This window comes from Thunnus albacares, chromosome 15, assembly GCF_914725855.1.
Source record: "Thunnus albacares chromosome 15, fThuAlb1.1, whole genome shotgun sequence".
Lineage (NCBI taxonomy): Eukaryota > Metazoa > Chordata > Actinopteri > Scombriformes > Scombridae > Thunnus > Thunnus albacares.
Window position 1 is genome coordinate 25166356 of NC_058120.1, and position 14512 is coordinate 25180867.

The 14512-nt window shown below is 38.0% G+C and overlaps 1 protein-coding gene across 9 annotated transcripts in view; it reads right to left on the reverse strand.

Annotated features, from left to right (window-relative positions):
* slc4a11 (solute carrier family 4 member 11) overlaps positions 1–14512 on the reverse strand; it is a 126204-nt gene that overhangs the window by 32809 nt on the left and 78883 nt on the right. For all 9 annotated transcript variants that reach the window (XM_044374665.1, XM_044374662.1, XM_044374666.1 and 6 more), the window contains 2 exons: positions 2270–2351; positions 1108–1231 (listed from right to left, as the gene is read on the reverse strand). In XM_044374665.1, coding sequence (XP_044230600.1) covers positions 1108–1231; positions 2270–2351 — 206 coding nt within the window. The remainder of the gene's footprint in view (positions 1–1107; positions 1232–2269; positions 2352–14512) is intronic.

Consider the following 14512-nt stretch of genomic DNA (forward strand, 5'->3'; position numbering starts at 1 on the left):
AAACAAGGGGAAGTTGGTGGAAAATTATCTTAAAAGGAAAATCAATATTCTGAGTATAGAGAAATATAACAGATATTTCCTTTAAATCCTGCTGTCAGCCTACATTTTTAAATAAATTAAAATCTGAGGTGAGAACATCAGAGTAGAAAAAAATCATAGTAAAAATTTTATTTTAAAAGCACCATTTGTAATCCAAAGAAATCTGCAGTTTATTCATGTTTTATTACTTAAATTACTGTGGCACATAATCAGCAGCTAATTCATGTTTTTTCCCCAATTGGTTTTTTTTTATATTAAATTACAAAATCATCATCAAACTATATTTTTCGGCCTGTCCTTTTCCAACAGGACCTTGGTTACTGTAACCTGTGCTGATCAGCAGCTTTTTGCAGCAGGAAACATAACAGGTGTTTGGAAACGTGGGAACACGCAATCCTGGAGAAAATCTGTTTTAACATATCTGAGTATTTACTGGTAAAAATACTGTATGTAAAAACAGAAAATGATCACCCTTATTTATTCAATATATTGGACGATGGCCGACTTTTACTGAATTTTCATGAGCAGACTACTTTCTTAAAAAGTTTCAAGCGTTGAACTGAATATACGTCACCTTTTACATACAGTAGCTGAAAGCAGAGCCGCGGGGTATGCAAATTATAAACTACTCCAGTCGTAGCAGCAATATGTTTCCATTGATCATATAGTGAGTTCAGTTTTACTGAACTTGCAGCTAACTCACCTTACAGAACTTTTACTTTCAGGCAAAGATGAATGATAAAAAAGCCAAATGACTGATTCAAACGACTCTACAATTGGACTGTATCATTTCCTCAAAATGATCCTCTAAGCACATTATTAGTGAATAACTGACGGAACGAATTGACAAATGAATAAGGAGGTAATATTTAAGCTGGATAAGCATAGCAACAATTTAACAGCCAGCTACAAAAGAGCACAAATAAATGATGAAATGAAGGATAGATAATAAAATAAATTAATAAACCAAATAATCAAATAATAAAGTGGATGAACAAATGCCACAGTAATCCAGTAAGACACATAAATCACGCGTATCATTTTACTCCCTCTGGGTGCAGCGGTTACCATTTTGAGCGGGGCCAGTATCAGGATGACATAGCGGACCTCGCAGCAGTTCTCCCCCCAGTTTTGCGGCCTCTCCAGGCGAGAGATGCACACGTGACGCCTCTGGAGATGCTTCACGTTGCAGCTGGAGCAAAGAGGAGAGAAGGAGGAGGTTTTTATAAATGTCAACACCTCACCTCACCAGCAGTGCCCTTCATTTCCATAGATTAACCTCTTTGTCTGCAGCAACAGTTGGACAGTATTCAAATGTCCTGGGTGAGCACACACACACACACACACACACACACACACACATCCATGTACAGTATATGAGGCTGCACACAAATATGCTGCAGGCACACTCACATATAAATTCCTGTACTGTAGTTCTATAGTTGGATTTAAGTGTAATTTACACAAAATTTAAATATCATATCAAAAACACTCCCACTACCACATACCACATTCAAATATTGTCACTGGCCAATGAAAACCAATGAAAACCATGTATCTCCAAATCTGTTGATTTAAATTTCTCAGATAAACTGAAGCATTTAATGTTCCTTTATAACATGACACAAGTTTCCTATTTCTTAAGTCAAATAAATCATTTTAAGACCCATTAGAGTATCTGAAAAATGTAATGTCACAAAGCTGAAAACAGGAATGTATGAGATATGGTTGTCACAGAACAGTATGTACAGCTTTAATCAAATATTTTATTTTAGTTGTACATGTTTAGTGATGATGATGATTCAGATTAATACTTGCTTATCTTATTTATTATTGTTGTTATTTGCTTGTCCTTTATTTCAAGTGTGAGCTCTACAACTTTCATCATCAATCTGTTGATTATTTTTTCCATTAAACCATAAATTTAGTTTGTAAAAAGTCAGAAAATAGTAAAAAAAAAAGAAAAAAAAGTCCTCAAAATGCTTGTTTTACAATTTAAAGCCCAAAGACATTCAATTTACAAAGATATGAAACAGAGAAAGGTAGAAAATCTTAACATTTGAGGGGCTACAATGTCTTTTGTATTTTTACTTGATAAATGAATACAAATCAATTACAATAGTTGTCAAATAATTCCTTGTTGATCTACTAATTGATTAATTGACTAATTGTTTCAGATCTAAACCTCTCTATCTCTCTCTCTCTCACACACACACACACTTCAGCTTACAGGATGCAGAGCCAGGACTGCTGGTACTGGACCCCGGTGGCGGTGGCTGTCACTCCCTGGATCGTCTCTGACAGCAGGTGGACTGCGGGGCAAAGGTCAGAGGTCAAATACAAGTTAGCTGAAATCGACCTCACATCCAGTTTGACCCTCTCACACACACACTCCATCATTTCCTACTACACAGTCTTGAGCTACTTCTTGTCTTTAATACCTTAATAGCACCAGCAATGCATGTCAACCCTTTATTGCAGCTGAAAATGATAAAAATTATAGTTTTATGTTCATTATCACATTTAAGAGCATCTCTTATATCTCAATATTTCTGCATTATATGTATTTAAAAATCAACCCTGGCGCTGATTTCTTTATCTAGCGTAATGATGTCGGCCAAATACCTAAAAGGTTCAATATAAAACAAGAACCTTATCTGCTGTGCCAAGCCTCTCAATATGATGTCTACATCAGAAGTGTCTAACGAGCTCGCCTTCTGCTTTAGATAGTGATGCCAGTCTGCACTGTGTGCAAACATCACACCACGACAAGCTGATAACGATGTCCATCCGACCCCTGAAAACACCAATGCTCATGCTAGACAATTAAAAAAAAAAACACATTTTATTATGCCTCCATGTTTACACAGAATAAATCATTAAAGATGGGCGACTGGTGGCGCTGCTGAAGCTAGCTCGTTGCTTCCTAATAAGAGGAATCTCCCTTTCGACTTCTCACGCTGAGAGTGATGAATAACAGTGTTTTGGGGGGTATTCTTCAGCAGCCCCGACTATCCCAAACCCCTCAAGGAGATTCAGCGTGCTTCGGCTTGCAACGTCCTCTTTGACTCATCAGCACTGAGCAAATTACAGGGTGGAAATGTTTAGTATCGTAAGCAGCGGGGACGATCATTTCCATATCACTCTGATTTTCCCTGCCAGTGGTTTCTCTCTTTCTTTCTGTCTGTCTTTGTCTTTCTCTCCATCACTCTCCCTTTCTCTCTCTCCCTCTCTGCCATGCCGTCTCATCAATAAAGTATCCTCCATTCATGCCAGAAAATGATGGGCGTCACCATGACAACAGTATCACAGTGCTCAAGGAGTGAGAGAGCAAGGAAGGGAGAATAAGAGAAGGAGGGAGGGGGGGGCAGCCGGGAGAGACAGAGAAATAAGAGAGAGAGAGAGAGAGAGAGAGAGAGAGCATGTAGATAAAGAGTAAGAGGTAAAGAAAGGATGAAAAGAAGCCTTTAGAGAAAGAATGACAAGGAAGAAAAAAATATGGCACGTGGTGTGGAAGAGAGTGAGAGAGGCGGGAAAAAAAGGGAAACAAGGGAGACACGGGGAGAGAAAAATAAAAGAGAGAGGCAAGAAGACCAAGGAGGAGATCGAGGAGGAGGAGACATGCAGAGAGGAAGACTGAAACAGAAAGGAAAAATGCAAGCAACAGAAACAGGGCCACAGAAGGACCAAGGGAATGAAAAAAATCATACAAAAAAAAACAAAAAACACCAAGAATGTGACAAACAAGAAGGAAAATGAGAGTGAGACAAGATGAAAAGAAGAGAGAGACAGACAGACAGATAGACAGACACAGAGAGAGAGAAGGAGGGAAGGGATAGAAAAGTAAAGGGTGAAGGAGATGGACTGGGATTCAATTCAATTAATAGCAGTAAGCCTGACAGCCATGTAATAATCAAAAACCATCCAATTTCTCATTGACGTCAGGAAAGAGAAGAGGGGAGAGAGAAAGTAATAGAAAGAGAGAGATGTAAACAGAACAAAGAAAGATTAAAAGATAAACAGAGGAGGGAAAGAGGATGAAACAGAGGGAGACAGCGGTTACAGAAGAGCAAAGCGAAGACAGGAAAGACACAGACAGAGAGAGGTGGACAATGTGTACGGCAGCGATATCCATAGTCCTCCATACTAACAGCATCGGTGGCCAAAATCAGACGACCATCAGAGAAGCTGGCTGCTGACACTGTTAGCCACGAGCCTCCAAATAATAATAATAATTATAAAGTTTATTTGTATTGCAATTATCAAAACCAGCGTTACAAAGTGCTTTACAATGAACACATAAAACACAACAATAAAATACACATGTATGCATGTATGCACAACAAGGTTTTCCCTGGATTTTTTCAGACAAAGGTGGCAAAGGCTGGAGAACGTGCGCGGTGTGGCGTACACAGTTTGTGCACGTAGTTGCGCATCTTTGGAGTGTCGTGCACTTAAGTGAAAAAAATCACGATTTGACAGACAAAAGTGTCCATAGGGATTTAAATTGTATACCAAGAGATATACTTATCTTATATATATGTATAATTATATATATACTATATATATCTTATGTATGTATCTATACTTATCTCTCAATTCCATACTATTGATTCTGAATCGAATTGGGTGACAATTCGATTCAGAATTGATTCTCAATTCAAAAACGATTCTCAATTGAATGCAAAGAAAAGGTGGCACTACTTTCAGTCTGTTGCTCCAGTATACTGTGTGCCAAACCATTCACTAGTGTCCTTAACTGAAATATAATGTGAAACATAACTGGCAGATGAGATAAATAGTCTGCAGTCTTTTCATTTAAAAGTGTTAACTGCTTTAATTAATGAATGAATTAATTTGAAAACGTCTTACAGTCTTCTGCCTGTATGAGAATAACAAACTGAGGGGGAGGCAGAGCGCTCCGCGGTGTTGTTATTAACGTCATATATCCAGCAGTGGAGAGCAGCCTCTCTGCCGCACCGTTACCTCCGGGTAAAGACATCGCTGTCGCAGTTGAGTTCTGTCTTTTTCGTTCCAAGAGGAATAAAACTTAAAGACAATAGTTGATAAAACACAAAGTATAAAATGTAAAAAGAATGGGTGAATTAAAATTGAGAATAGAGCAGTGCAAGGTCAAGAATAAAGTACAGTATAATACAATAGTTAAAGGGGACCTTTTATGCTTTTCCTTATTTTCAGTCATATATATATATAACGTTACAGTGTCAGGTGTTCATATTAAACGTGGCCAAAGTGTCAAATAGTAAGGTAAACGTATGTAGAAGTAATCCCTGTGAGCAACAAGCACCAGCTTCAGATTGCTCTGAATGTTAGGTTTCCAAAGTTTTCTTCCGATACCGGCTCATGACGGATTTCTTTATATGGTCATCTGCTCCACTCCACTAACATTATGGCATTTTTCCGATGTTTGGGGGGTAGTCGCGCCGAGCCATGACTCAAGTTGAGCTGGCACGCTGCAAGTGTTTTTCCATTACACAGCAGAGCAAAGTAAAATAAGTAGTTTACCTGTTGGAAGAACTGTGCTGGTCATCTACAGCTCTTCATCAAACATCATCATCACTGTGGCTGTTTCCGCTTATACTATTCCTCCCTGTCTTATTTCTAACTGATCTGCTGAACCAATAACTCTAAATATGTTCATATGTTGTTGTGTCCCTTGGTTTTTAGCGCTGCTAATGAAGCTCTGCTAATTTGGGGAGGAACATGTTTCATTTCCTGTAAATTCTTCACAATAAAAGTCATTTAAAAGCTTTTACTATGAAGTAGTAAAGTGGGAAATATTGGGTTTTAATTGGCAGTAACTTCACATGACTGATGTGGCTGCCTTTTGGCAGGCTTTGACAAAGCTAGCCAATCAGTGGGCTCATCAGGAGGGGGGCCTTAAAGAGACAGGAGCTTAGATTGCCTGTTAAGATACAAAGGCTGAACTGAGGGGCTGCATAAAGGGCCAATATAAGATAAAAGAGTTTTTTTGAACTGTGAATCGTGCAAAGCTACTCTTGTGGAGTTCCAGAATAAAAAAATATAGAGCAAGAAATGAGCATAATATGTCCCCTTTAAGAGTCAAAATAAACATAAAATGAAAGAAAATTTATTAGGAAGCCTTTCAATAAAAATGAAGTGATTTAATAGAAAATACTGATATAGCAAGACGGAGTTCCTCAGGCAGGCCGTTCCACAGCCAAGGAGCCCTAACAGCAAACGCTCAAACGCCCTTTAGTCTTTAAATGTGAGGTGGGAACAGTCAGCACATTACTGCTTGAGGATCTCACACAGCAGTTCTGATATATATATTCTGAGGCCAGGCCATGAAGGGCTTTAAAAGTAATAAGTAAAATCTTAAAATCAATCCTAAAATAAATGGGCAGCCAGTGCAAGGTCATTAAACTTGGAGTAATGTGTTCTCTTTTCTTGGTTTTTGATAGGAGTCTTGCTGCCGTATTTTGCACAACTTGGAGTCGTGAATGATAATTTTTAGTGTCATTAAAACTCAGAATTGATCTTATCCTAACAATATTCCTCAGATGGTAGGACCTTGACTGGCTAACCTTGTTAATGTGGTTCTCAAAAGTGAGGTTAGTGTCAAAGAGCATATCCAGGTACCTGACAGTTGACTTAACATTAATTGTTAAAGGACCAACAGAGGACTGGATACTGGGATGCAGATTATCAGGACCAATGATAAGGATCTTGGTTTTATCCTAGTTTAAGAAGAAGAAAATTTGCTGAAATCCATTTTTAATATCTGCTAGGTAATTTGTAAGACTGGAGAGTTTTGAAATCTCGGTCGGCTTTACTGGGAGATATAGCTGCATGTCATCAGCGTAGCAGTGGAATGAAATTTTATGTATTTGTTTATGTATAACATGGCCAAGTGGGAGCATATACTGTCGACACCTGAGGAACTCCACAATTTACTTAAGATTGAGGGGAGACATGACCGATAGACACAAAAAAAAATTGTAATTTGTCAAATAAGAACAAAACCACTTCAAATCCGTCCCAGATATACCAACCAAGTGTTGTAGCTACTCAATCAGAATTTTGTGGTCAACTGTATTAAAAGCTGTATTTAAGTCTAGCAGTACAAGAATGGAACATTCACCAGTATCAGCCGTTCTCAAAATATCATTTGTCAATCTAATAAGCGCATGTCTCAGTACTATGATGCTGTTGAACACCTGACTGAAATTTTTCAAAAATGTTTTGTCTCAATGCTTCGAGGAGTTGTAGGGAGACCTGTCTTCTCAAGGATTTTTGCAATAAAAGGTAATTTTGAAATTGGTCTGTAACTGCTACATTCTGATGGATCGAGGTCAGATTATTTTAATGAGTGGTTGCACACAAGACATCTTCAAATATACTGGGATGCAGCCAGAGGATAAAGAACTGTTAATTATTGAGACCAACCAAGGGGCAGTCACATCCAGTACATCACTGAGAAATTTAGGGGTCATTATATCTACAGGGCTTGTGGAGCGTTTGAGATGTAACACAGTGATCATAAGTTCATTTAGAGAGACAGGGATGAAACTTGATGTAATAGTATGGTTGGGGGAGGGGGCATCAATAAAATAATTTAATTTAATTTATCATTAAAAAAGGTTAAAAATCTAAGACATTCCTCACTAGATGACTTATACTGATTAAAACATACAGGACTTAAAAGACAGTCCACAATGTTAAAAAGAGCTATGGGGCTGTGCTTATTAGTATGAATTAAAACTAAAAATAGTTGGCCCTCACATTCCTAACCCGCTCATTAAAAGAAATCATCAACTCTTTAATTTGTTGATAATGTACCTGAACTCTCGTCTTTCACCACCTCCATTCCACACTTCCACATTCTCTTTTATGAGTGTGAATGTCATTATTAATCCAATCTTATACAATACTCAATTCTTGTCTTAAAAGGTGCAACAGAATCTAAAGTGGATGTACAAAGGAGGTATAAGTCATTCATCAGCTTGTCTGTGTTTGAAAAACTGGGTATACTATTGCTTTCAGGAAAAATGGATGAAAACTTTGAAAGTTTCCTCATTAAAAGTACATAAGCATATTGTTTGAGTCTTGTTTACTGTGTCACTTTGGATTTTCAAATAAAATACATAAGTGATCAGATGTGTACAAGTCAACGAAATACCAATATGGGGCCAATACTCATACCATAGGTAAACACAGCCCATTTTGCTGTAGACCAAATTAATTGACTATATTAAGATACTCTGTGACAAATAAATCAAAAGGGTTGTCAACATGGATATTAAAATCAAGTAGAACAATGGATGATAAAAAATAATCTGAGAATTCAGGTAAAAAAATCTGATGTAGGTCTAGGAGGACGATAGATGATTACACAGAGGGTGCAGGTTGCAAATAGAATTTTAAAAACAAGCACCTCAAAGTACAAACATCAGTCACTTTTATGGGGTTGCATTTGAATCTTTTGTGAAACACTGCAGCTAAACCTGCACCATTTAATCCGGGCTGACTGAAACAATCATAAAATGGGGGACACAGTTCACCAATCTGGCAGTCATCCCCAGATTGCAATCATGTCTCTGTTAAACATATAAAATCAAGCTGATTAGAAAAGATAAAAATCATTGCTAGAAAGAGCTCAACCATTAAAAAGACCGAGCTTAACAGAGGTAGATGGAGGTAAAAAAGAAATTGTTTAGGGCAAATGAACGCTTAAAATGAACCGCATGCAAGGTTTTAAAAGGGTGGCCGGGGTGGTCAGTGCATCCAGTACAGTCCATCTCAGCTGCATGGGAGGTCGCCGCCAGGAAAAGGGAGTCGACAAGATCTTTGCCCTCTTTTATTTAATAGAGGTTGGAAATTCTGCCTTCAAGTTCCACAATCTTTTGGCTCAAATGGAGGCAGCCAGGTTAGCACTTACATGTGAGGACTCCGTTCAGGAGCCCACCGTGATGAAAAGACTCGGTCAGACACAGTGTACAACAATAATCTCAAAACAGATTCCAGGGGTCAGAACCTACCAATACGGACCCAAAAACTGAACCTGCTGCGAAGATCAGGCTTCAGTAGGTTTGTGCTGGTGTAGTTTCTCTCCCAGTTAGTGTGCTGTTATAGTTTCTCTCACAGTTAGACAAAGCTGTGTCCATTAATGTATAATAACTTAAGATCTGAAACATCTGATAACTTAGATATTTTACCTTGTTAATACATATAGGTGATCTAAAAGATCAGTGTAAAAATGTGGCTTAAAACCAGATAAAAATGTCAATTTATGACTGAGCTTCTGACGGACAAACACAACGCCGACGCAAATTACACCCACTTCAGTGTTTTTCATGACAAATGTCTTTTATATGTGAGAGAGAATATTTTAATGTTGAGAGCAGTTCAACAGCCAGAGCACAGCTCAGTGTTCAGGGTTAAAATACAACTAAAAGTGATATGATCTGTAGAGTTGTGATTCATACTAGCTGCACTCTCTGACTTTAAATGCATTTTACTTCCCTTACTTGTCATGAATGTTTATGCTTATGAGATTTTCCTCTCTTCCTGAAATGACATTTTTCATTACTAAACTAAATCTAAAATCAAGATGCTGCGGGTGAATAAGTTGATCGTGTGTGTTTGCTGAAGGTGTGTTCAGACTGACCACTAAGTGAATTTTTTCACGTCAGACAGAGTTGGATGCAAACAGATGTGGATTTTCTTTAGGTGCATGAATTAAAGAGAACATGAGTTGATAACATTTCAACTTGAGGGAAAAATTTGTGCTTATCCTGAAGCTGCAGAACCCCACGTGTTTAACATACAGAGGGGAAAAAGAGGACGAAAAATTGCTGGAAAAAATAGAAAGACTGAATTCTTAGCAAGTTTTAAGATCATTTAGAGTCTGAGCTGAGTCACAAATACCCACACAGAAAGTGTGTGCACCAATAGCTAGCTGATGGATACAGCTTAGTGTTCAAATTCACGCTAATTTTGCTTCGCATTCTGAACTCACCTTAATACCAGTGTGTAAGATTTACTGGCATCTATTGATGAGATTGCAGATTGCAACATACTGATTAGCCCTCCCCTCCCCCTCTTCTTCCAAGCGTGTAGAAGAACCTACGGTGGCTGCAAAACTCGCGAAAAACATCAAAGGCCCTCTCTAGAGCCAGTGTTTGGTTTGTCCATTCTGGGCTACTGTAGAAACATGGCAGTGCAACATGGCAGGCTCCGTGTAAGAGGACCCACTCTTTATGTAGATATAAAGGGCTCATTCTAAGGTAATAAAAACACAACAATTCTTATTTTCATGAGATTATACACTAATTAAAATATGCTTTTATTCATATATATATATATATATATATATATATACTTCATATTATATTCCATTTCTGCCAAGTCCATCCATGATCTTGCACATGAGACTAACATACAAAGGTCTGCCAGCTTACAACTTCTTTGTTCTCATAGGATAGCTATACAGAATCTTGTGTCCTACAAATTAAGTGTGTATACAATTGATTTGCATTGCAAATTGCAAATATTTTGAAGGAAATATGATGCCATCTGGCAACAGTTTGACCCCAAAGCAGGAAGGAGGTAACCTTTTCACATTCCCCAGGGAGCTTGTGTCATAGACGTAGTGTAGTTAGGTCACTAAAACTCTTGGTTAAGGTTTGGTGAAGATGGCGGTCTTGGTAAAATATGAATAAAATTGAACATGAATGGTGAAAAAGTCAATGTGTTCCATCTTCTTTTAAATATTCAACCAAGACCAACATCTTTCAATAACCTTAACTAAGCTTAAGTTGCCTAAACATAACCATAAAAAACATTAATCATGCTTTAGCTGGCAAGAGTGAGTACTATAGGAAAAAACAGAATGCCTTTTTTGCAGATAGGTTCAATTTTTTTAATGTTTGCTGATATTTCTAGAAATGCCAAGTCAAAGGCAAGTGGACTTTCTTCAGATATTTGAATCTTGGTCAATATGTTGATAAAAAAAAGACCTAATACATGTAGTGGTTCATTTTCTCCCAAAACGTACTGGCCAATGCAAATTATCTGTCATTTTTAGGGGACATGATTGATATAAATGCACAACCTATCTTTCAATCTGTACCTAAAACGAGAACTTTGTCTTCTTTTTGTTCCTGTCCCTTTAAATACAGTAGCAGCTCTGTTCTTCTCATGTAATGAACATGGGAACATACCGTGTGTTACATCACCAGCTGGAGTGAACAAACCTGACTTGGATGTTAGAGGAAAGGAAGTGTGTGCGAGTGAATGCAGTTGCTGGTGTGATCAAGTGGGAGACTAATTAAGACATACACATTTGATACTTGTCAGTTATGTGAAGATTTCTGCACAGTTTCGTCAGCTTTTGCTATGCAAACACTGCTGTTTCCACACACAAAAAAATCACAGATGCTCACACGCAGCATATCAAATGTGACAAACTTCAATGGAAAGTGATGAAAAAATATGAAGGAGGCAAGACTGGATGGCTGTATTGCTCCCCTTTGATCTTTCGGGATTCTTGGTGAATTCTTTAACTACATTATCCACATGGTTTGGTTTGAGGGAGAAAAACAGATTGCAATTTCTGTAAATCACATGAGGATAATGCAGTCTGTCACAAATAAGGGAGAGACGAATCAATAAATATGCTAAACCAGTCAAAAAAAAAAAACAGTGATGTTAATACTTCCTCTGGTGGAAGTGCCACTCTAACATCAACAGGAGAAAACCTACAGAGACGTGCATGTACAAAAAAAAAAAAAAAAAACATAGATTCATGTTTTTTCTGTCAGTGTGTGAAAGGGCCACAAGTCCTTTTGGCAAGGAGACTCCTTATATTATGCTCAGAGGTGACCTCAATAAAACCCCTCGATCTTATGCTGCCTAAAAGATTAAGTGATCTCAACCATTGGTAGACCTGCCAGTGAAAACATGCACGCACATAAACACACACACACGCAGGAAGGGAAATGATTGGTTTCCTTCAAAGCGTGGATTGTGGAGGGCACTTTGAAGGAGGTGATTAAAATACAGGATGGCTCTATACAGCAGTGGCAGATGACACACTTACTGTATATTAGGTATCCATCATAGCCAATCACCATGCAGCGTACAAACACTATAATGTCACATGGTGATGAGAGGGCCACTAGGACTGGGTCAATGGTAAAACTTTGTTATCTAGAGAGGTTGTCAATTCTAATCTTCTACTTAGAAATTACATTAATGGTAAATAAATCAACACCATACGTGTCTCAATGTCAAGTTCTGTATATATGACAAGCTAAATTCCAATTGTATAACCAGATTATCTGAAGTCTTCTGTCAGATCTCCAATACATAGAGAATCCATTTTGTCTAAAATGCCCATTAAATTATTTTATTTTTATCATTTCAATCTCAATCAAATGGATTTATTAATTTTGTCACTTTGAGCTCAAAGTGTTCACATAGAAGCAGCAGTTCTTTCGCTGGGCTTTACAAAAAAGAACTAATAACATTATTGGACAATGAGTCCGCTGGACGAAGAGGGCGTTGATTTGAGGGGCAGCTGAAGAGGCATCGATATCTATGACACAGGACGGATTGCTGGTGTCTGTAATCATTTGATGACTCTATGGATCGACCCAGTCCCGAGCATGAAGAGGAACACAAACAGCATACTGATGGTGATTGGTACAGAAGCAAACCACTGATTGCAGCCTCACGGCGGCTGATGCTGACATTTTCATCCAATTAGCACAGCTTACCGTCATCAAAGAAAACAAAACTTTGAGATTTGTCTGCATGGGGAAAAGGAAGAGGAAAAAACCAAGAGGAGAGACCAGAGAGTCAGTTCAATCAGCTTTTCTGATCAACAGGCGAACAAGTGTCTTAGATTTTATACAAACATACGCAAATATAATATACACTGTGCACCCCCCCTTAACACACACAAATATATATATATAGAGACACACTTTCTGGTTAACAGGCACACACATAAATATCTCTGCTGAACAGAAGCTTCATTTCCTGCTCTCCTTTACCTCATGCATATTAAATATCATTTTCCAGAGAAAATCCCTCAATGTCTCGTCTTTGTTGGGTGCAGAGAGATCTTATCTTGATTACCGTCTACAGGCTATTACCAAAAATTGGATTTTATCACTGATAGCAGTTATGTGTTCAGCTAGTGCAAAGAAACCCAAAGACGTCAATGAAGAGATCAAGATGAGAAAAATGACACATGTGGCCACCATTTTTCATGCAGTAAAGAGCTTGAATTAATGGTTTCAATTTAGTATTCTGATCATTCCCGCAGAATGTTACAGAGAGATTTTCACAGTGAAAAGTCATGCCGCCGGCCTGGCAAAGATATATTATTATAACAGTGAGGCATAGTCGGGTAATTCAAAAATACACAGCAACTTTCCTGTTGAACAGAGCTAATTATTTCCGGAATATTTACAGTACTGTAGCTGCTGTCAGGAAAAGAGAACATGGATCTGCACAAAGTAGGTTCCCTCAGAAATACAGAAACACAGATAAGTAATAATCCTCCTGGTTTAACAGATGCTCATGTATTTTTGAAACTGTTAAACAGGTTGTATCGGGTTTCAAAGGCCTGTGGGTCACAAGACTCACAGATTGTACAAATGCGTTAATTTTCTGCATGTATGAGCACCTTGTTTTAAGAAAGAAATCTCCTTCCTCCACCTCCCAGCTCTTGCAGATTTAAAATAATACGTGGCTGTTTTGCAGTTTGATTTAAGCTGAAAAAAAAAAAAAAAAAACCCATAAAAAACACACACACTGGAGGATTATGCAAATCGAGGCGAAGTGGAGAGCCGGCGAGATCGATCAAAGGTGACAGCAATTTAGGGAGAAATTATGGTACAGTCATCGCAAATAGGGCACACAATCAGCAACGCATATAGCACTGAGCAACGTAGCTGCTAACACCATCACAGGGGAGAGGAAAATACAATTATACAATACATCATCACTCAAAATATTGACAATTAGTTATTCTGTAGCAGCCACTCATCACTATTGTGAGCCTTGTCATCACTTTTACTATAATCGTTTGCAGCATTATTGGTTTAAAACACTCTGAGCATCTTAAAGGAGGATGTGTTATTTTTTAATGAATAAAAGTGGATTTAGTGTGTATAGTAGTGGCTGAAGTAATACTATTATCAATGCATTGCATCATCAGCAATGGTGTTCATTATTCCTCTGCACAATGTGTGTGTATTGTGTTCCTTTGCTGAATCCCAAGACAAAAGTGAGCCAAAAAAAAAAAAAAAAAAACACACACAGTACAAGTTGGCCTCTAAAAATCGACTCCTCTGTACAAGTTGTTGGAGCAGGACTAATTATCTCTGTGGGCTTTCATCTTCTTCATTTCTGTAATTTTCTGTTCTTTCTGCGCCTGTTATAATCTCGCCCCGTTCTCTTTATCTCACAGCTGTAC